This window comes from Pseudophryne corroboree, chromosome 5, assembly GCF_028390025.1.
Source record: "Pseudophryne corroboree isolate aPseCor3 chromosome 5, aPseCor3.hap2, whole genome shotgun sequence".
In the NCBI taxonomy this organism is placed as follows: Eukaryota; Metazoa; Chordata; class Amphibia; order Anura; family Myobatrachidae; genus Pseudophryne; species Pseudophryne corroboree.
This window is the reverse complement of record NC_086448.1, coordinates 319,622,826-319,643,573: the sequence shown is the minus strand read 5'-3', so window position 1 is coordinate 319,643,573 and position 20,748 is coordinate 319,622,826. Positions and strand designations below refer to the sequence as shown.

Here is a 20,748-nt window from a genome sequence, read left to right as displayed (position 1 = left end):
TGTTGATGGCGGGACGCCATCATGTCCACCTTTGGTTTTTCCCAACGGTTTATAATCATGTGGAAGACTTCTGGGTGAAGTCCCCATTCTCCCAGGTGGAGGTCGTGTCTGCTGAGGAAGTCTGCTTCCCAGTTGTCCACTCCCGGAATGAATACTGCTGACAGTGCTATCACATGATTTTCCGCCCAGCGAAGAATCCTTGCAGCTTCTGCCATTGACTGCTTCTTGTGCCACCCTGTCTGTTTACGTGGGTGACTGCCGTGATGTTGTCCGACTGGATCAACCCGGCTGACCTTGAAGCAGAGGTCTTGCTAAGCTTAGAGCATTGTAAATGGCTCTTAGCACCAGGATATTTATGTGAAGTGATGTCTCCAGGCTTGACCATAAGCCCTGGAAATTTCTTCCCTGTGTGACTGCTCCCCAGCCTCGCAGGCTGGCATCCGTGGTCACCAGGACCCAGTCCTGAATGCCGAATCTGCGGCCCTCTAGAAGATGAGCACTCTGCAACCACCACAGGAGGGACACCCTTGTCCTTGGTGACCGGGTTATCCGCTGATGCATCTGAAGATGCAACCCCGACCATTTGTCCAGCAGGTCCCACTGGAAAGTTCTTGCGTGGAATCTGCCGAATGGGCTTGCTTCGTAGGAAGCCACCATTTTTCCCAGAACCCTTGTGCATTGATGCACTGAGACTTGGCTCGGTTTTAGGAGGTTCCTGACTAGCTCGGATAACTCCCTGGCTTTCTCCTCCGGGAGAAACACCTTTTTCTGGACTGTGTCCAGAATCATCCCTAGGAACAGAAGACGAGTCGTCGGAACCAGCTGCGATTTTGGAATATTGAGAATCCAACCGTGCTGTCGCAACACTACCTGAGATAGTGCTACACCGACCTCCAACTGTTCCCTGGATCTTACCCTTATCAGGAGATCGTCCAAGTAAGGGATAACTAAAACTCCCTTCCTTCGAAGGAGTATCATCATTTCGGCCATTACCTTGGTAAAGACCCGGGGTGCCGTGGACCATCCAACGGCAGCGTCTGAAACTGATAGTGACAGTTCTGTACCACAAACCTGAGGTACCCTTGGTGAGAAGGGTAAATTGGGACATGAAGGTAAGCATCCTTGATGTCCAGAGACACCATGAAGTCCCCTTCTCTTGAATTTGAACCTCTGTATGTAAGTGTTCAAAGATTTTAGATTTAAAATCGGTCTCACCGAGCCGTCCGGCTTCGGTACCACAACAATGTGGAATAATACCCCTTTCCCTGTTGCAGGAGGGGTACCTTGATTATCACCTGCTGGGAATACAGCTTGTGAATGGCTTCCAAAACTGCCTCCCTGTCTGCTTGTAAAGCCCCAGCGTCATGCTGAGGGCTTGGCAGAGGCGGGAGAGGGCTTCTGTTCCTGGGAACTGGCTGATTTCTGCAGCCTTTTTCCTCTCCCTCTGTCACGGGGCAGAAATGAGGAACCTTTTGCCCACTTGCCCTTATGGGAACGAAAGGACTGCGCCTGATAATACGGCGTCTTCTTATGTTGAGAGGCGACCTGGGGTAAAAACGTGGATTTCCCAGCTGTTGCCGTGGCCACCAGGTCTGAAAGACCGACCCCAAATAACTCCTCCCCTTTATAAGGCAATACTTCCATATGCCATTTGGAATCCGCATCACCTGACCACTGTCGTGTCCATAACCCTCTTCTGGCAGAAATGGACAGCGCACTTACTCTTGATGCCAGTCGGCAAATATCCCGCTGTGCATCACACATATATAGAAATGCATCTTTTAAATGCTCTATAGGCAATAATATACTGTCCCTATCTAGGGTATCAATATTTTCAGTCAGGGAATCCGACCACGCCAACCCAGCACTGCACATCCAGGCTGAGGCGATTGCTGGTCGCAGTATAACACCAGTATGTTGTGTAAATACATTTTAGGATACCCTCCTGCTTTCTATCAGCAGGATCCTTAAGGGCGGCCATCTCAGGAGAGGGTAGAGCCCCTGTTTTGACAAGCGTGTGAGCGCTTTATCCACCCTAGGGGGTGTTTCCCAACGCACCCTAACCTCTGGCGGGAAAGGATATAATGCCAATAACTGTTTAGAAATTATCAGTTTTTTTATCGGGGGAAACCCACGCTTCATCACACACCTCATTTAATTTCTCAGATTCAGGAAAACTACAGGTAGTTTTTCCTCACCGAACATAATACCCCTATTGGTGGTACTCGTATTATCAGAAATGTGTAAAACATTTTTCATTGCCTCAATCATGTAACGTGTGGCCCTACTGGAAGTCATATTTGTCTCTTCACCGTCGACACTGGAGTCAGTATCCGTGTCGGCGTCTGTATTTGCCATCTGAGGTAACGGGCGCTTTAGAGCCCCTGACGGCCTATGAGACGTCTGGACAGGCACAAGCTGAGTAGCCGGCTGTCTCATGTCAATCACTGTCTTTTGTAAAGAGCTGACACTGTCATGTAATTCCTTCCAGCAGTTCATCCACTCAGGTGTCGACCCCCTAGGGGGTGACATCCCTATTAAGGGCAATTTGCTCCGCCTCCACATCATTTTCCTCCTCATACATGTCGACACAAACGTACCGACACACAGCACACACACAGGGAATGCTCTGATAGAGGACAGGACCCCACTAGCCCTTTGGGGAGACAGAGGGAGAGTTTGCCAGCACACACCAGAGCGCTATATATATATATATATATACAGGGATAACCTTATATAAGTGTTTTTCCCCTTATAGCTGCTGTATTGTTTATACTGCGCCTAATTAGTGCCCCCCTCTCTTTTTTAACCCTTTCTGTAGTGTAGTGACTGCAGGGGAGAGCCAGGGAGCTTCCCTCCAACGGAGCTGTGAGGGAAAATGGCGCCAGTGTGCTGAGGAGATAGGCTCCGCCCCTTTCTCGGCGGCCTTTTCTCCCGTTTTTCAGTGTAATCTGGCAGGGGTTAAAATTCATCCATATAGCCCTGGGGGCTATATGTGATGTATTTTCGCCAGCCAAGGTGTTTTTATTGCTGCTCAGGGCGCCCCCCCCTAGCGCCCTGCACCCTCAGTGACCGAAGTGTGAAGTGTGCTGAGGAGCAATGGCGCACAGCTGCAGTGCTGTGCGCTACCTTGGTGAAGACAGGATGTCTTCTGCCGCCGATTTTCCGGACCTCTTCTTGCTTCTGGCTCTGTAAGGGGGCCGGCGGCGCGGCTCTGGGACCGGACTCCATGGCTGGGCCTGTGTTCGATCCCTCTGGAGCTAATGGTGTCCAGTAGCCTAAGAAGCCCAATCCACTCTGCACGCAGGTGAGTTCGCTTCTTCTCCCCTTAGTCCCTCGATGCAGTGAGCCTGTTGCCAGCAGGTCTCACTGAAAATAAAAAACCTAAAACTAAACTTTTCACTAAGCAGCTCAGGAGAGCCCCTAGTGTGCACCCTTCTCGTTCGGGCACAAAAATCTAACTGAGGCTTGGAGGAGGGTCATAGGGGGAGGAGCCAGTGCACACCAGGTAGTCCTAAAGCTTTACTTTTGTGCCCAGTCTCCTGCGGAGCCGCTATTCCCCATGGTCCTTACGGAGTTCCCAGCATCCACTAGGACGTCAGAGAAATGAACAGCAGTAGCACTAAATTAAAATCCTAACTACGCAGGAAAATCAAAACCTGAGAAAAGAACATGTCCTTTATGAGGACTTACCTCTTCCGGGCACTCATTGGCTTATGGGGAGAAGGCTCTCTATCCATCCTGCTGGTAAGCATACAACCTGCCCAGCTTATAGGAGTGTCTCACTCCTAGTGTGCAGCGCCATTATTTAAATCCCAAAAAACCATAGAGAGCGGCGCTGAGCAGACCGTCCCAGCCTATAGGACGGCCGCTCCAGCACTTCCGCCCGCCAACCGCCGCACGCTGTCTCTCACAGCGCTTCCGCCCGCCAGCCGCACTTCCCCTTCGCCCCGCTGCCCTTCCGGCCACCCGCACCTCCGGTCCCGCCGGAGATACAGGTGCTGCGGCTAGCGGAGCAAAGCTGCACCCGGGGAGACGGCTTCAGACAGCGGCGTGAGGGAGAGGGACCAGCAGCAAATACCAGCGGGCGGACACCTTAAGCTGAACAGCGGGGACTTACAACCGCCCCAAGCACACTCTGCCTTCTCCAAGGAGCCACCCTCTTCCAGTACGGCTACACAGAGGCGTATTACTGGGAATAGAGGTAAATGTTCTAGTAACAAACACATCATCCCCTGTCAAGCTAAGAGATAGGAAAAATAAGAATTTACTCACCGGTAATTCTATTTCTCATAGTCCGTAGTGGATGCTGGGGACTCCGTAAGGACCATGGGGATCAGCGGCTCCGCAGGAGACTGGGCACAACTATAAAGAAAGCTTTTAGACTACTGGTGTGCACTGGCTCCTCCCACCAAGACCCCCCTCCAGACCTCAGTTAGGATACTGTGCCCGGAAGAGCTGACACAATTAGGAAGGATTTTGAATCCCGGGTAAGACTCATATCAGCCACACCAATCACACCGTATAACTCGTGATACAATACCCAGTTAACAGCATGATAACAACTGAGCCTCTCAACAGATAGCTCAACAATAACCCTTTAGTTAAGCAATAACTATATACAAGTATTGCAGACAATCCGCACTTGGGATGGGCGCCCAGCATCCACTACGGACTATGAGAAATAGAATTACCGGTGAGTAAATTCTTATTTTCTCTAACGTCCTAAGTGGATGCTGGGGACTCCGTAAGGACCATGGGGATTATACCAAAGCTCCCAAACGGGCGGGAGAGTGCGGATAACTCTGCAGCACCGAATGAGAGAACTCAAGGTCCTCCTCAGCCAGGGTATCAAATTTGTAGAATTTTGCAAACGTGTTTGCCCCTGACCAAGTAGCAGCTCGGCAAATTTGAAGAGCCGAGACCCCTCGGGCAGCCGCCCAAGAAGAGCCCACTTTCCTCGTGGAATGGGCTTTCACTGATTTAGGATGCGGCAGTCCAGCCGCAGAATGTGCAAGCTGAATCGTACTACAGATCCAGCGAGCAATAGTCTGCTTAGAAGCAGGTGCACCCAACTTGTTGGGCGCATACAGGATAAAGAGCGAGTCAGTCTTCCTGACTCCAGCTGTCCTGGAAACATAAATTTTTAGGGCCCTGACTACATCCAACAACTTGGAAGCCTCCAAGTCATTTGTAGCCGCAGGCACCACGATAGGTTGGTTCAGATGAAAAGATGATACCACTTTGGGTAGAAACTGGGGACGAGTCCTCAATTCTGCCCTATCCATATGGAAAATCAGATAAGGGCTTTTACATGACAAAGCCGCCAATTCTGAAACACGCCTGGCCGAAGCCAAGGCCAACAACATGACCACTTTCCACGTGAGATATTTCAAATCCACGGTTTTCAGTGGCTCAAATCAATGTGACTTTAGGAAATTCAACACCACGTTGAGATCCCAAGGTGCCACTGGAAGCACAAAAGGGGCTGACTATGCGGCACTCCCTTAACAAAAGTCTGAACTTCAGGTAGTGAAGCCAATTCTCTCTGGAAGAAAATCGATAGAGCCGAAATCTGGACCTTAATGGAACCCAATTTTAGGCCCATAGTCACCCCTGACTGTAGGAAGTGCAGGAACCGGCCCAGCTGAAATTCTTCCGTTGGGGGCTTCCTGGCCTCACACCACGCAACATATTTTCGCCATATGCGTTGATAATGGTTTGCGGTTACTTCTTTCCTAGCTTTTATCAGCGTAGGAATAACTTCCTCCGGAATGCCCTTTTCCTTCAGGATCCGGCGTTCAACCGCCATGCCGTCAAACGCAGCCGCGGTAAGTCTTGGAACAGACAGGGCCCCTGCTGCAGCAGGTCCTGTCTGAGCGGTAGAGGCCATGGGTCCTCTGACATCATTTCTTGAAGTTCCGGATACCACGCTCTTCTTGGCCAATCCGGAACAATGAGTATAGTTCTTACTCCTCTTCTCCTTATTATCCTCAGTACCTTTGGTATGAGAGGAAGAGGAGGGAACACATAAACCGATCGGTACACCCACGGTGTTACCAGAGCGTCCACAGCTATCGCCTGCGGGTCTCTCCACCTGGCGCAATATTTTTCTCGCTTTTTGTTTAGGCGGGACGCCATCATGTCCACCTGTGGTTTTTCCCACTGGTTTACAATCATTTGAAAGACTTCTGGATGAAGTCCCCACTCTCCCGGGTGGAGGTCGTGCCTGCTGAGGAAGTCTGCTTCCCAGTTGTCCACTCCCGGAATGAACACTGCTGACCGTGCTAACACGTGATTTTCCGCCCATCGGAGAATCCTTGTGGCTTCTGCCATCGCCGTCCTGCTTCTCGTGCCGCCCTGTCGATTTACATGGGCGACCGCCGTGATGTTGTCTGACTGGATCAGTACCGGCTGGTTTTGAAGCAGGGGTTTTGCCTGACTTAGGGCATTGTAAATGGCCCTCAGTTCCAGAATATTTATGTGCAGGGAAGTCTCCTGACTTGACCATAGTCCTTGGAAGTTTCTTCCCTGTGTAACTGCTCCCCAGCCTCGAAGGCTGGCATCCGTGGTCACCAGGACCCAGTCCTGTATGCCGAATCTGCGGCCCTCTTGAAGATGAGCACTCTGCAGCCACCACAGCAGAGACACCCTTGCCCTCGGAGACAGGGTTATCAGACGATGCATCTGAAGATGCGATCCGGACCACTTGTCCAACAGGTCCCACTGAAAGGTTCTTGCATGAAACCTGCCGAATGGAATCGCTTCGTAGGAAGCTACCATTTTTCCCAGGATCCGCGTGCAATAATGCACCGACACCTGTTTTGGTTTTAAGAGGCCTTTGACTAGAGATGACAGCTCCTTGGCCTTTTCCTCCGGGAGGAACACTTTTCTCTGTTCTGTATCAAGAACCATCCCTAGGAACAGCAGGCGTGTCGTAGGGACCAGCTGTGACTGTAATGTTTAGAATCCAGCCGTGCTGTTGTAGCACTTCCCGAGATAGTGCTACCCCTACCAACAACTGCTCTCTGGACCTCGCCTTTATCAGGAGATCGTCCAAGTACGGGATAATTAAAACTCCCTTCCTTCGAAGGAGTATCATCATTTCCGCCATTACCTTGATAAAGACCCTCGGAGCCGTGGAGAGACCGAACGGCAACGTCTGGAATTGGTAATGACAATCTTGTACCACAAACCTGAGGTACTCCTGGTGAGGATGGTAAATGGGGACATGTAGGTAAGCATCCTTGATGTCCAGCGATACCATGTAATCTCCCTCGTCCAGGCTTGCAATAACCGCCTTGAGCGATTCCATCTTGAACTTGAATTTTTTTATATATGTGTTCAAGGATTTCAAATTTAAAATGGGTCTCACCGAACCGTCCGGTTTCGGTACCACAAACATTGTGGAATAGTAACCCCTTCCTTGTTGAAGTAGGGGCACCTTTACTATCACTTGTTGTGAATACAGCTTTTGAATTGCCTGTAACACTGCCTCCCTGCCTGAGGGAGTGGTTGGCAAGGCAGATTTGAGGAAACGGCAGGGGTGGGGGGGGAGGGGAAATCTCGAATTCCAGTTTGTACCCCTGAGATACTACTTGAAGGATCCAGGGATCCACCCGTGAGCGAGCCCACTGATTGCTGAAATTTTTGAGACGGGCCCCCACCGTACCTGGCTCCGCCTGTGGAGCCCCAGCGTCATGCTGTGGACTTAGAGGAAGCGGGGGAGGACTTTTGCTCCTGGGAACTGGCTGTATGCTGCAGCTTTTTCCCTCTACCTCTGCCTCTGGGCAGAAAGGACGCGCCTTTAACCCGCTTGCCCCTATTGGGCCGAAAGGACTGTACCTGATAATACGGTGCTTTCTTTGGTTGTGAGGGAACATGGGGTAAAAATGTAGACTTCCCAGCTGTTGCTGTGGAAACGAGGTCCGAGAGACCATCCCCGAACAATTCCTCACCCTTATAAGGCAGAACTTCCATGTGTCGTTTGGAATCTGCATCACCTGTCCACTGCCGAGTCCATAACCCTCTCCTGGCAGAAATGGACATTGCACTAATTTTGGATGCCAGCCGGCAAATATCCCTCTGTGCATCCCTCATGTATAAAAGTGCGTCTTTTATATGCTCTACGTTTAGCAAAATAGTGTCCCTGTCTAGGGTATCTATATTTTCTGACAGGGAATCTGACCACGCAGCAGCAGCGCTGCACATCCAGGCTGAAGCTATAGCCGGTCTCAGTATCACACCTGTGTGTGTATATATAGATTTCAGGATAGCCTCCTGCTTTCTATCAGCAGATTCCTTCAGGGCGGCCGTATCCGGAGACGGTAGTGCCACCTTCTTTGACAAGCGTGTGAGCGCTTTATGCACCCTAGGGGATGTTTCCCAGCGTGACCTATCCTCTGGCGGGAAAGGGTACGCCATTAGTAACCTCTTAGAAATTACCATCTTTTTATCAGGGGAAGCCCACGCTTCTTCACACACTTCATTTAACTCTTCAGATGAAGGAAAAGCTACTGGTAGTTTTTTCTCTCCAAACATTATACCCTTTTTTGTGGTACCGGGGGTAACATCAGAAATGTGCAACACATTTTTCATTGCCTCAATCATGTAACGTGTGGCCCTACTGGAAGTTACATTAGTCTCTTCGTCGTCGACACTGGAGTCAGTATCCGTGTCGACATCTGTGGCAACCATCTGAGGTAGCGGGCGTTTTAGAGCCCCTGATGGTTTTTGAGACGCCTGGGCAGGCACAGGCTGAGAAGCCGGCTGTCCCACATTAGGTATGTCGTCAAACCTTTTATGTAAGGAGTAGACACTATAACGTAATTCCTTCCACAGCACCATCCACTCAGGTGTCGACCCCGCAGGGGGTGACATCACATTTACAGGCATCTGCTCCGCCTCCACATAAGCCTCCTCATCAAACATGTCGACACAGCCGTACCGACACACCGCAAACACACAGGGAATGCTCTGACAGAGGACAGGACCCCACAAAGCCCTTTGGGGAGACAGAGAGAGAGTATGCCAGCACACACCAGAGCACTATATAACACTGGGATCCCACTATCAATGAGTGTTTTCCCTATAGCTGCTTTTTTATATATATATATATTACACACACATAGATAGATATATAGATATATATATATAGATATATATATATATATATATATATATATATATATATATATATATATATATATATGTTGTAACACTGTAGGGGTGCAAGGCGCCTTTTCCTGGGGAATACGGCCGCACGCAGCAGCTGAGGAACAACACAAGTCCAGTTTCTGGTACAACTGACCCCGGCCAGTTTTATTGAAACAGAAAATAAAACAAGCCCCAAAATAAAAATACCTTGCCTGTCCGGCACTAACTAAACATAAGATATTCCTAACTGTCACTAAACAAAACACAGAGTTCGTCAGTACATACTGTATAGCTTACTTGCATCAGAAAGCGTGTCTCTCACACACAGATCCTCCAGCCTTCCCAGGCAGTCTGCCCATACTAATCAGGTTAGAAGCACTATAACACTCTTACACAGCTGAAACCCTGATTAGCCCTCTGTGAGGCCAAAGACCCGAACTGGGCCCAATGTCTAGAACTCGCCTTATCTCTCTCTCTCAGAGCCTTTACCCAGCTTTTACAGCAAACTGAAAAGGTTCAGACAAAACAAAAAGCATTTTTCCTAGAAGTTAACATTTTCTAAAACATGTAAGACAAGAACCTGGGACAAATATACCTGCCCTCAAACACTATCCCAGTGTTCTTGTCACATATCCCCCTCCCCTGTTTCGACCTAGGGGCCGGAACACTTGTAGCCCCCAAACAGAAGATGCGAGACAATGCATCTGCGTTGGCCAATTGTGTTCCCGGTCTATGTTCGACAGTAAACTTAAAGTCCTGCAACGCTAGAAACCATCTAGTTACACGAGCATTCTTGCCTCTATTTACATACATCCATTTTAAAGGGGCATGGTCTGTCACTAGTCTGAATTGTCTACCCAAGAGGTAATATCTCAAGGTATCTAGTGCCCACTTAATGGCCAAAGCCTCCTTTTCCACAATGGCATACCTTTTTTCATGCTCATTGAGTTTCCTACTCAAATAAATGATAGGGTGTTCGTCCCCATCTCTGGTTTGGGACAGCACAGCACCTATCCCTACCTCTGAGGCATCTGTCTGTACCACAAATTCTTTTGAAAAATCTGGTGTTATCAACACCGGTTGTGAACACAAAGCCACTTTTAACGCTTGGAACGCCTTTTCTGCATCAGGGTTCCATTTCACCACATTTGACTGCTTCCCTTTGGTAAGGTCTGACAACGGCACCGCTGTGGTCGCAAAATTAGGAATAAACCGTCTATAGTACCCAGTAATTCCCAAAAAAACCCTTACCTGTTTTTTATTCACTGGACGAGGCCAGTTTTGAATAGCATCAACTTTATTCAATTGGGGCCTAATCAGACCTCTGCCTATGGTGAAGCCCAAGTATTTGACCTCCTCCATTGCGAGGCAGCACTTCTTTGGGTTAGCAGTTAACCCTGCCTCTCTGATTGAGTCCAGTACTGCTTGTACTTTAACCAAATGGGACCCCCAGTCTGTACTGTGAATTACCACATCATCCAAATAGGCAGCTGCATATTTTCTATGGGGCCTCAAAATTTTATCCATCGCCCGTTGAAAGGTTGCTGGAGCCCCATGCAACCCAAAGGGTAACATCTTATACTGGTACAGCCCCTCCGGAACCGAAAAGGCTGTTTTTTCTTTGGCGCTATCAGATAAAGGTATTTGCCAGTAACCTTTGGTCAGGTCCAATGTGGTGAGAAACCTGGCTGTTCCCAGCCTTTCTACAAGCTCATCCACACGGGGCATGGGGTATGCGTCAAACTTGGACACCTCATTTAACTTACGAAAGTCATTACAGAAGCGTATGCTACCGTCGGGCTTCGGGATGAGCACTATGGGACTGGACCACTCACTGTTAGACTCCTCTATGACTCCCAGTTCTAACATGGTTTTAACTTCCTTAGAAATAGCTTCTCGCTGAGCTTCAGGAATCCTATATGGCTTTAAATGAACCCTGACCCCTGGTTCTGTGACAATGTCATGTTTTATTATGGTCGTTCGGCCAGGCAGCTCTGAAAATACCTCCCTATTTTGGATGAGAAATTCTTTAACCTGATTGTTCTGATCAGCTGATAATGTCTCTGACACCTTCACTGCGGGAAGCAACCGGGGTGAAGACACCGAAGGGCAAGGCTCCGCTGACAGAGACAACCTATCTTTCCAGGGTTTGATTAAGTTAACATGGTAGATCTGTTCGGGTTTTCTCTTTCCCGGCTGGTATACTTTGTAATTAACCTCATTCACTTTTTCCCTAATCTCAAATGGACCCTGCCATTTAGCTAGGAATTTGCTTTCCACAGTGGGTACCAAAACAAGAACTCTATCTCCAGGAGCAAATTCCCGTATCTTGGCACTCCGGTTATAGACCCTCTGTTGAGCACTTTGGGCCTGTTCCATGTGCTCTCTGACAACAGGTACCACGGCTGCAATCCTATCCTGCATTTGTGTTACATGCTCAATAACGCTTCTATAAGGAGTGGGCTGTCCTTCCCACGTCTCTTTGGCAATATCCAACAGCCCTCTGGGGTGTCTACCATACAACAAATCAAATGGAGAAAATCCCGTAGAGGACTGAGGAACTTCTCTGATGGCCATTAACAAGTAGGGCAACAAACAATCCCAGTTTTTCCCATCTCTCTCAACAACCTTTTTTAACATACTTTTTAATGTTTTATTAAACCTTTCCACCAACCCGTCAGTTTGGGGATGGTAGATGGACGTCCTGAGGTGAGTGACCTTAAATAACTTGCACAACTCTTTCATGATCCTTGACATAAATGGAGTACCTTGGTCAGTCAAAATTTCTTTTGGTATTCCCACTCTACTAAATACCTGCACCAGCTCCCTAGCTATCGCCTTGGTTGTGATAGTGCGTAAAGGGACAGCCTCAGGATATCGAGTGGCATAGTCCATAATTACCAGGATAAACTGATGGCCCCGAGCAGACTTTAACAAGGGCCCCACGAGATCCATGGCTATTCTGTCAAACGGGACCTCTATAATAGGCATGGGAACTAGTGGGCTCCTGAAATGGGGTCTAGGGGCATGATACTGGCATTCAGGACAGGAAGAACAATATTCAGACACTTCTTTATAAACCCCTGGCCAAAAGAACCTTTGTAAAACTCACTCAGTGTTTTTTTCTGCCCCTAAATGTCCTGCGGTAACGTGACTATGAGCTAAATCTAGTACCGTTCTCCGATAAGGCTGGGGAACTACCAGCTGTTCCACCACATCCTCACCCCTTTTGACAATGTGGTACAAGAGCTCATTACAGATGGCCATGTGGGGATACGTAACCCTGTCACCTGGTACCACAGGTTCTCCATTAACAATCTTAACATTCTCTCTAGCCTTTATTAAGGTAGGATCCTTTAACTGTTCAGACGCAAACAGATCCTTCTTTACCTCCAGGTCAGGCACGCTTTCAGTTCTAACTACTACGTCTCTGTTCCCGGCAAGAGGGTCCTCACTGGACTCCCCATCTGTCACTTCCCCAGCCAAACTAGCAAAAGGCAAAGGGCCAGAAAGTTCCGAAGACCCACGTACATCCATAAAATCACCGGTATTATCAACTGGCTTTTTACTTCTCACATCTGTTGATAACCGTGATTCCCACAGTTTCCAAAAATGAGGAAAATCCCTCCCTATTATGGCCTCATGCACCAAGGTAGGGACCAGTCCCACTTTAACCATTGCTGACCCACAACAAGTTTCTATATTCACCTCAGCAGTGGCATAATGTTGGGTATCCCCATGTATGCAAGTTACCCCAATAGGTATTTGCTGGACCTTTAAGGGGTTCACTAACCCAGCTTTCACGAGGGTAACTAAACTTCCTGAATCTAGCAAGGCCTCTACCCGGTTACCCTCTAAGAACACATCACACATTTGTTTTTCCAGCTCAGGTGAAGGTACCACAGTACAGGCTAACCTAGCAAAGAAAGACATTCTGCGACATTCAAAGGCAGCATCACATTGCATGGGTTCTTGCGTGACTGGGCAATTGGCAATAACATGACCTGGCATACCACACCTAAAACATTTAACCACACGATTATCAACCCGTTTGGGCAGCATAGACCGTTCTAGCCCCATTGGCCTGTCTCCAGGGCCAGTGTTTACAGTCTCTCCAGCCTTGCGTTCTCTTAACCGCCCAGCAACGTCTTCCCACGGAACAGTCTTACCAGTCTTTACTGAAGGGCGCTGTCGAGGATCTATGGGTTGCTGGGTGGTCATCAGTAGTTCCTCTGCTGCCAAATACCTCTCTACCATGTCCACTAATTGGTCAGCAGTACCCGGGTTTCCATGGCTCACCCACTTGCGCAGGACCATGGGCAAAGATCTCAAGTAGCGGTCCATGACGACTCTTTCCACCATCTGGGGACCAGTTAATGTCTCTGGCTGTAGCCATTTTTTTGTTAGCTGAATAAGGTCGTGCATCTGGGAGCGCGGAGGCTTCTCCATGGCGTACAGCCAACGGTGCACCCGTTGTGCTCGTACTGACAGCGTGACTCCCAGGCGGGTCAGGATCTCAGTCTTTAGTTTATCATAGTCCCGAGCCTCAGCAGGGCTTAAATCAAAGTAAGCTTTTTGGGGCTCACCTGACAGGAAAGGTGCCAGCAGACTGGCCCACTGTGCTTTCGGCCAGTTCTCACGCTCGGCAGTCCTTTCAAACGTGGTCAGATAGGCCTCCACATCATCAGCCTCTGTCATTTTCTGCAGGAAGTGACTGGCCCGTATAGAACTAGAGCTGGTTGGAGCACTGACGGCCACATCTCCAACCCGAGCTGCAAGTCTCTGCACCACTTCTGCTAAGGCCTCTCTATCCTGACGCTGTTGCCTGTAAAGTTCATCAACAACTGCCTGCTGTTGTCTCTTATTTTCCTCCATTGCCACCTGCTGCTGTCTTATATTTTCCTCCATTGCCACCTGCTGCTGTCTGCTGGCCTCCTGCTGTAGTCTCCAATTTTCCTCCATTGCCACCTGCTGTTGTCTCCTATTTTCCTCCATTGCCTCCTGCTGTTGTCTCCTATTTTCCTCCATTGCCACCTGCTGCTGTCGGTTGGCCTCCTGCTGAGCCGCTGTAGCTTGCAGCAAGGCTTTAAGCAGATCCTCCATGTCGACAGATTTTTCAGGCGGCTTTGTAGCTGCTTTCACCCAAGACATATATCAAACCCTCAGGGGTGAGTCTCAGTAACTTCACACTGGGCTGTATCTGCATAAACCACCGTTTTCTGCAGGCCTCACAAAGCTGCTGCTTTCACTTATGCGCAGAACGGTGTGCTCGCGTTCTCCACCAAGTTGTAACACTGTAGGGGTGCAAGGCGCCTTTTCCTGGGGAATACGGCCGCACGCAGCAGCTGAGGAACAACACAAGTCCAGTTTCTGGTACAACTGACCCCGGCCAGTTTTATTGAAACAGAAAATAAAACAAACCCCAAAATAAAAATACCTTGCCTGTCCGGCACTAACTAAACATAAGATATTCCTAACTGTCACTAAACAAAACACAGAGTTCGTCAGTACATACTGTATAGCTTACTTGCATCAGAAAGCGTGTCTCTCACACACAGATCCTCCAGCCTTCCCAGGCAGTCTGCCCATACTAATCAGGTTAGAAGCACTATAACACTCTTACACAGCTGAAACCCTGATTAGCCCTCTGTGAGGCCAAAGACCCGAACTGGGCCCAATGTCTAGAACTCGCCTTATCTCTCTCTCAGAGCCTTTACCCAGCTTTTACAGCAAACTGAAAAGGTTCAGACAAAACAAAAAGCATTTTTCCTAGAAGTTAACATTTTCTAAAACATGTAAGACAAGAACCTGGGACAAATATACCTGCCCTCAAACACTATCCCAGTGTTCTTGTCACAATATATATCTATATATCTATATATATATATATATAGAAAAAAATTGGAGCACTCACCAGTCTCAATACTCAAATATGCACCAGATTTATTTGTATTGACAGCATAATTCAGCTGTACCTCACAGCCTATGTGGTAACAAGTGTACCTTCCAGCATACAGGGTATCTCAAACGTTTTCGGTCCTTGCAGACCATCATCAGGAGATATTCAATAATATTCAAGGAAAGCTGTCTTAACCATCCAATCATCCATCTGCAGCATATCTGGCCATGCCTCACCGGCTCCTTAAATACCCTAAAATTCAAAAATTCGCGCCAATACGGCGTCATAGTGACCTCATTGTGTGGGCGGAGCCACCCAAACCACACTAAACTGTCACCACTACGTATAAATCAAAATATATTAGACCTTACCCTTTATGCCCTACAGATAGCGTTTTCGCCAACATCTAGTCACATCACAATCAGGACACATATTACCCATTGTGTTTACCTTTACCTACGGGTGGATTTAACCCACCGCCGGAGACCGCATTGCTGCTTCCTGGGTCCCGTGAACCGCAACACGTGACAACAGGTCACGTGATAGCGGAAATGACGTTCCGCTCTCGGTTACTAGGTAACCGGAGGACGCTGTACTATTACAAAGGGCCTGTAAGTCGCTATGTATCACAGCTAAACACTTACTAACGGGAGTAACAAACTATAGTCAATTCCTAAGCAGCCACAAACGCAATTAATCCATCAAAGCTATAAATGTACAGGCATTAATGGTTGCTTAACAACCATATTGATGGATCATACCTAGATCTAACAGCACGTCACGTAATAACGGAAGTGACGAGCTACATTCAGCTGCTAAGCAACCATCAAAACAATATACCTGTCAGAGCTTAGGGTATACAGACACTATTGGTCACTTAGCAACCATACCAATAGATGCATTATAGCAACCTTGAAAAAGGCTACTATCAAATTGTACGTATATCTTATTCATTTATTAAAGGGGCAAAAACATAATTATTCAATAATTAAAAGGGCATATATTTTATTCATTTATTAAAGGGGCAAGGACATAATTATTTAATAATTAAAAGGGGAAAGGAGCCGGTGAAGCATCGCGGACAACATGACACACAAATACAAACAAATACTTAACCACTAAGCAAAATCTTAAGCTAAAGATTTATATCATCAGATGAAAGACTATATCTATCCACCTGTGGCTTATCCAAAGCCTAATATATATCTTTAGTTTAATACTATAGAAATTACATTAATATTTTTTCTTTATTTCATTTTATTACTTTTTTTCTTTTTTCTCAAAAAGTGTTATTTAAAATTATTATTTAGAAGTGCATTGGTCCTATATGGACTTAACGAAAACAACCCATTAGGGGTGTTCTTGAGATAATTTTTATAGGACCAATGCACTTCTAAATAATAATTTTAAATAACACTTTTTGAGAAAAAAGAAAAAAAGAAAAAAAGTAATAAAATGAAATAAAGAAAAAATATTAATGTAATTTCTATAGTATTAAACTAAAGATATATATTAGGCTTTGGATAAGCCACAGGTGGATAGATATAGTCTTTCATCTGATGATATAAATCTTTAGCTTAAGATTTTGCTTAGTGGTTAAGTATTTGTTTGTATTTGTGTGTCATGTTGTCCGCGATGCTTCACCGGCTCCTTTCCCCTTTTAATTATTAAATAATTATGTCCTTGCCCCTTTAATAAATGAATAAAATATATGCCCTTTTAATTATTGAATAATTATGTTTTTGCCCCTTTAATAAATGAATAAGAGATACGCACAATTTGATAGTAGCCTTTTTCAAGGTTGCTATAATGCATCTATTGGTATGGTTGCTAAGTGACCAATAGTGTCTGTATACCCTAAGCTCTGACAGGTATATTGTTTTGATGGTTGCTTAGCAGCTGAATGTAGCTCGTCACTTCCGTTATTACGTGACGTGCTGTGAGATCTAGGTATGATCCATCAATATGGTTGTTAAGCAACCATTAATGCCTGTACATTTATAGCTTTGATGGATTAATTGCGTTTGTGGCTGCTTAGGAATTGACTATAGTTTGTTACTCCTGTTAGTAAGTGTTTAGCTGTGATACATAGCGACTTACAGGCCCTTTGTAATAGTACAGCGTCCTCCGGTTACCTAGTAACCGAGAGCGGAACGTCATTTCCGCTATCACGTGACCTGTTGTCACGTGTTGCGGTTCACGGAACCCAGGAAGCAGCAATGCGGTCTCCGGCGGTGGGTTAAATCCACCCGTAGGTAAAGGTAAACACAATGGGTAATATGTGTCCTGATTGTGATGTGACTAGATGTTGGCGAAAACGCTATCTGTAGGGCATAAAGGGTAAGGTCTAATATATTTTGATTTATACGTAGTGGTGACAGTTTAGTGTGGTTTGGGTGGCTCCGCCCACACAATGAGGTCACTATGACGCCGTATTGGCGCGAATTTTTGAATTTTAGGGTATTTAAGGAGCCGGTGAGGCATGGCCAGATATGCTGCAGATGGATGATTGGATGGTTAAGACAGCTTTCCTTGAATATTATTGAATATCTCCTGATGATGGTCTGCAAGGACCGAAAACGTTTGAGATACCCTGTATGCTGGAAGGTACACTTGTTACCACATAGGCTGTGAGGCACAGCTGAATTATGCTGTCAATACAAATAAATCTGGTGCATATTTGAGTATTGAGACTGGTGAGTGCTCCAATTTTTTTCTATATACAATTGGATGTTCGTGAGAACTTCTTTGGATGACAACCCAGCGGATGGACTATGATCAAAACGTGAGTGCGACCCATATACATTATATATATATATATATATATATATATATATATATATATATATATATATATATATATATATCTATACAGACACTCACTTTTGCAAGAGAAAAGAAAAAAGACCAGCACTCACGTTTTGATGATGAAAAGAAAAAAAGGGGTTTATTCCTTACAGAAAAAACATCTGGACATGATCCTAGTACTACAGCCCGACGGCCGTTTCAACTCTCCGTGGTTTTCGTCAGGGGCAGCTGTCACACTGTCAGGAGTCTCTTTAAATAGCAACAAAGAGCGCCAGAGGATATCAATCAGGAAGCCCGTCATCCAGAAACAGCACGTCATAGCAGCTGTTTGATTGGTTCCTGCAGTCATGTGGAATACATCACCAGGGTAAACAAACCCTGCTCTCCCCTTGGCAACCCACTCCCGCAGTGTGAAAGAAGTGTAGCACAGGCAGATTTCAAACTCCTTGCAGCATCAAACAGACTCTGCTACTGCTGTCAACATCTCAAAGTGAAAGTACACATGCAGAGCCTTAATATATATATATATATATCTATACTGCGCCTAAATTTAGTGCCCCCCCTCTCTTTTTTACCCTTCTGTAGTATTCTTAGACTGCAGGGGAGAGCCAGGGAGCTTCCTTCCAGCGGAACTGTGAGGGGAAAATGGCGCCAGTGTGCTGAGGGAGAAGCCCCGCCCCCTTTTCGGCTGACTTTCTCCCGCTTTTTCTGTAATACTGGCAGGGGTAATTTTAAATCTATATAGCCTCTGGGACTATATATGATGTATATTTTGCCAGCCATGGTGTTATTTATTGCCCTCAGGGCGCCCCCCCCCAGCGCCCCGCACCCATCAGTGACCGAAGTGTGAGGTGTACATGAGAAGCAATGGCGCACAGCTGCAGTGCTGTGCGCTACCTTGGTGAAGACCGAAGTCTTCTGCCGCCGATTTTCCGGACCTTCTTCGTGCTTCTGGCTCTGTAAGGGGGACGGCGGCGCGGCTCCGGGAACGAACACCAAGGTCGGGTCCTGCGGTCGATCCCTCTGGAGCTAATGGTGTCCAGTAGCCTAAGAAGCCCAAACTACCACCTGTTAGGTAGGTTCGCTTCTTCTCCCCTTAGTCCCTCGCTGCAGTGAGTCTGTTGCCAGCAGATCTCACTGAAAATAAAAAAACCTAAATATACTTTCTTTCTAGGTGCTCAGGAGAGCCCCTAGTGTGCATCCAGCTCAGCCGGGCACAAGAATCTAACTGAGGTCTGGAGGGGGGTCTTGGTGGGAGGAGCCAGTGCACACCAGTAGTCTAAAAGCTTTCTTTATAGTTGTGCCCAGTCTCCTGCGGAGCCGCTGATCCCCATGGTCCTTACAGAGTCCCCAGCATCCATTTAGGACGTTAGAGAAAAGACTAATGGGGGAAGGGGAGGAGCAGGGCTATATACCCAAGGTGGGTGGTCCTAAAGTGTTGAGAAGATTCCCTGTCTAAGTTTAGGACTAGGATACAATTCCCGAGAGTAAGGGCTGCCATGAAGTAGTGTAGGAGAAATTTGATTAACCTGCTGTGGCTGTGGAAACCAGGTCCGTCAGCCCATCCCCAAACAATACATCACCCTTGTAGGGTAGTACTTCCATATGTTTCTTGGAATCCGCATCACCCGTCCATTGGCGAGTCCATAAGGATCTTCTCGCTGAGACAGACATGGCATTGGCCCTAGAAGCTAGCAATCCAATGTCCCTTTGAGCATCCCTCATAAATAAGACTGCGTCTTTAATATGGGTTGAGTTAGGAATATAGTATCCTTATCTATATTATCAAATTGATCTGTCAGCTCATCTGTCCAAGCTGCAATTGCGCTACACACCCATGCCAACGCAATTGTCGGTCTTAGCACAGCACCCGTATGAGAATAAATACACTTTAAGGTAGTTTCTTGCCTGCGATCTGCAGGGTCCTTAAGGGCTGCTGTGTCAGGAGATGGTAGCGCCACTTTCTTGGACAAGCGCGTCAGGGCTTTGTCCACAGTGGGGGATGATTCCCAAATTTCCCTGTCCTGCTTAGGGAAAGGGTATGCCATATAAATTCTTTTGGGGATCTGCGGTCTCTTATCCGGAGTCTCCCAAGCTTTTCCAAAGAATTAATTTAATTCATGAGATGTGGGAAAGTTAATAATCTGTTTCTTTTCCTTAAACATGTGTACCCTTGTGTCGGGGACCGAGGGTTCATCCACAATATGCAACACATCCCTTATTGCCACAATCATACACGGAATGGTTTTAGTCACCCTAGGGTGCAATTTTACTTCGTCATAGTCGACACTGGAATCAGAATCCGTGTCGGTAGTAGTGTCTTGTGTTAAGGGACGCTTTTGAGACCCCGACGGGCCCTGTGATTCGGTCCAATCTGAGGATTGACCCCCTGATGTCCCCCCTAAATCAGCCTTATCAAGCCTTTTATGTAAAGATGCCACACTTGCATTCAACATATGCCACATGTCCATCCAATCTGGAGTCGGCACAACCGACGGGGACACACCACTCATTTGCTCCACCTCCTCCTTGGAAAAGCCTGCCACTTCAGACATGTCGACACCACACACACACACACACAGGGATTAACCTCTAAGGGGACAAAACCCCAACCAGGCCCTTAGGAGAGACAGAGAGAGAGTATGCCAGCACACACCCAGCGCTTAATAACACTGGAAAAATATGACCAGTTAGCGTATATGTATATATATATATATATATATATATATATATATATATATATATATATATATATAATGACCAGATTCCCACTCACTGCGCTCAAAATGCCCCCCTCCTCTTTTTTCCAGCCTGAATGTTCAGCAGGGGAGAGACCAGGGAGCCAGCGTTTTCCTCATGCAGCTTCTGTGGAGAAAATGGCGCTG

The 20,748-nt window shown here is 47.1% G+C and overlaps 1 protein-coding gene across 3 annotated transcripts in view; it reads right to left on the bottom strand.

Moving 5' to 3' along the window:
- Positions 1–18,046, bottom strand: part of SEPTIN7 (septin 7) — a 265,639-nt gene extending 247,593 nt beyond the window's left edge. For 2 of the 3 annotated variants that reach the window (XM_063922500.1, XM_063922501.1), the window contains exon 1: positions 9,454–9,500. In XM_063922500.1, the coding sequence (XP_063778570.1) occupies positions 9,454–9,459 (6 nt within the window). In that variant the 5' untranslated portion in view covers positions 9,460–9,500. Of the gene's footprint in view, positions 1–9,453; positions 9,501–17,973 lie in introns of those variants that run through there. The other variant, XM_063922502.1, reaches the window with a different exon arrangement.
- Positions 18,047–20,748: the final 2,702 nt, after the last annotated feature.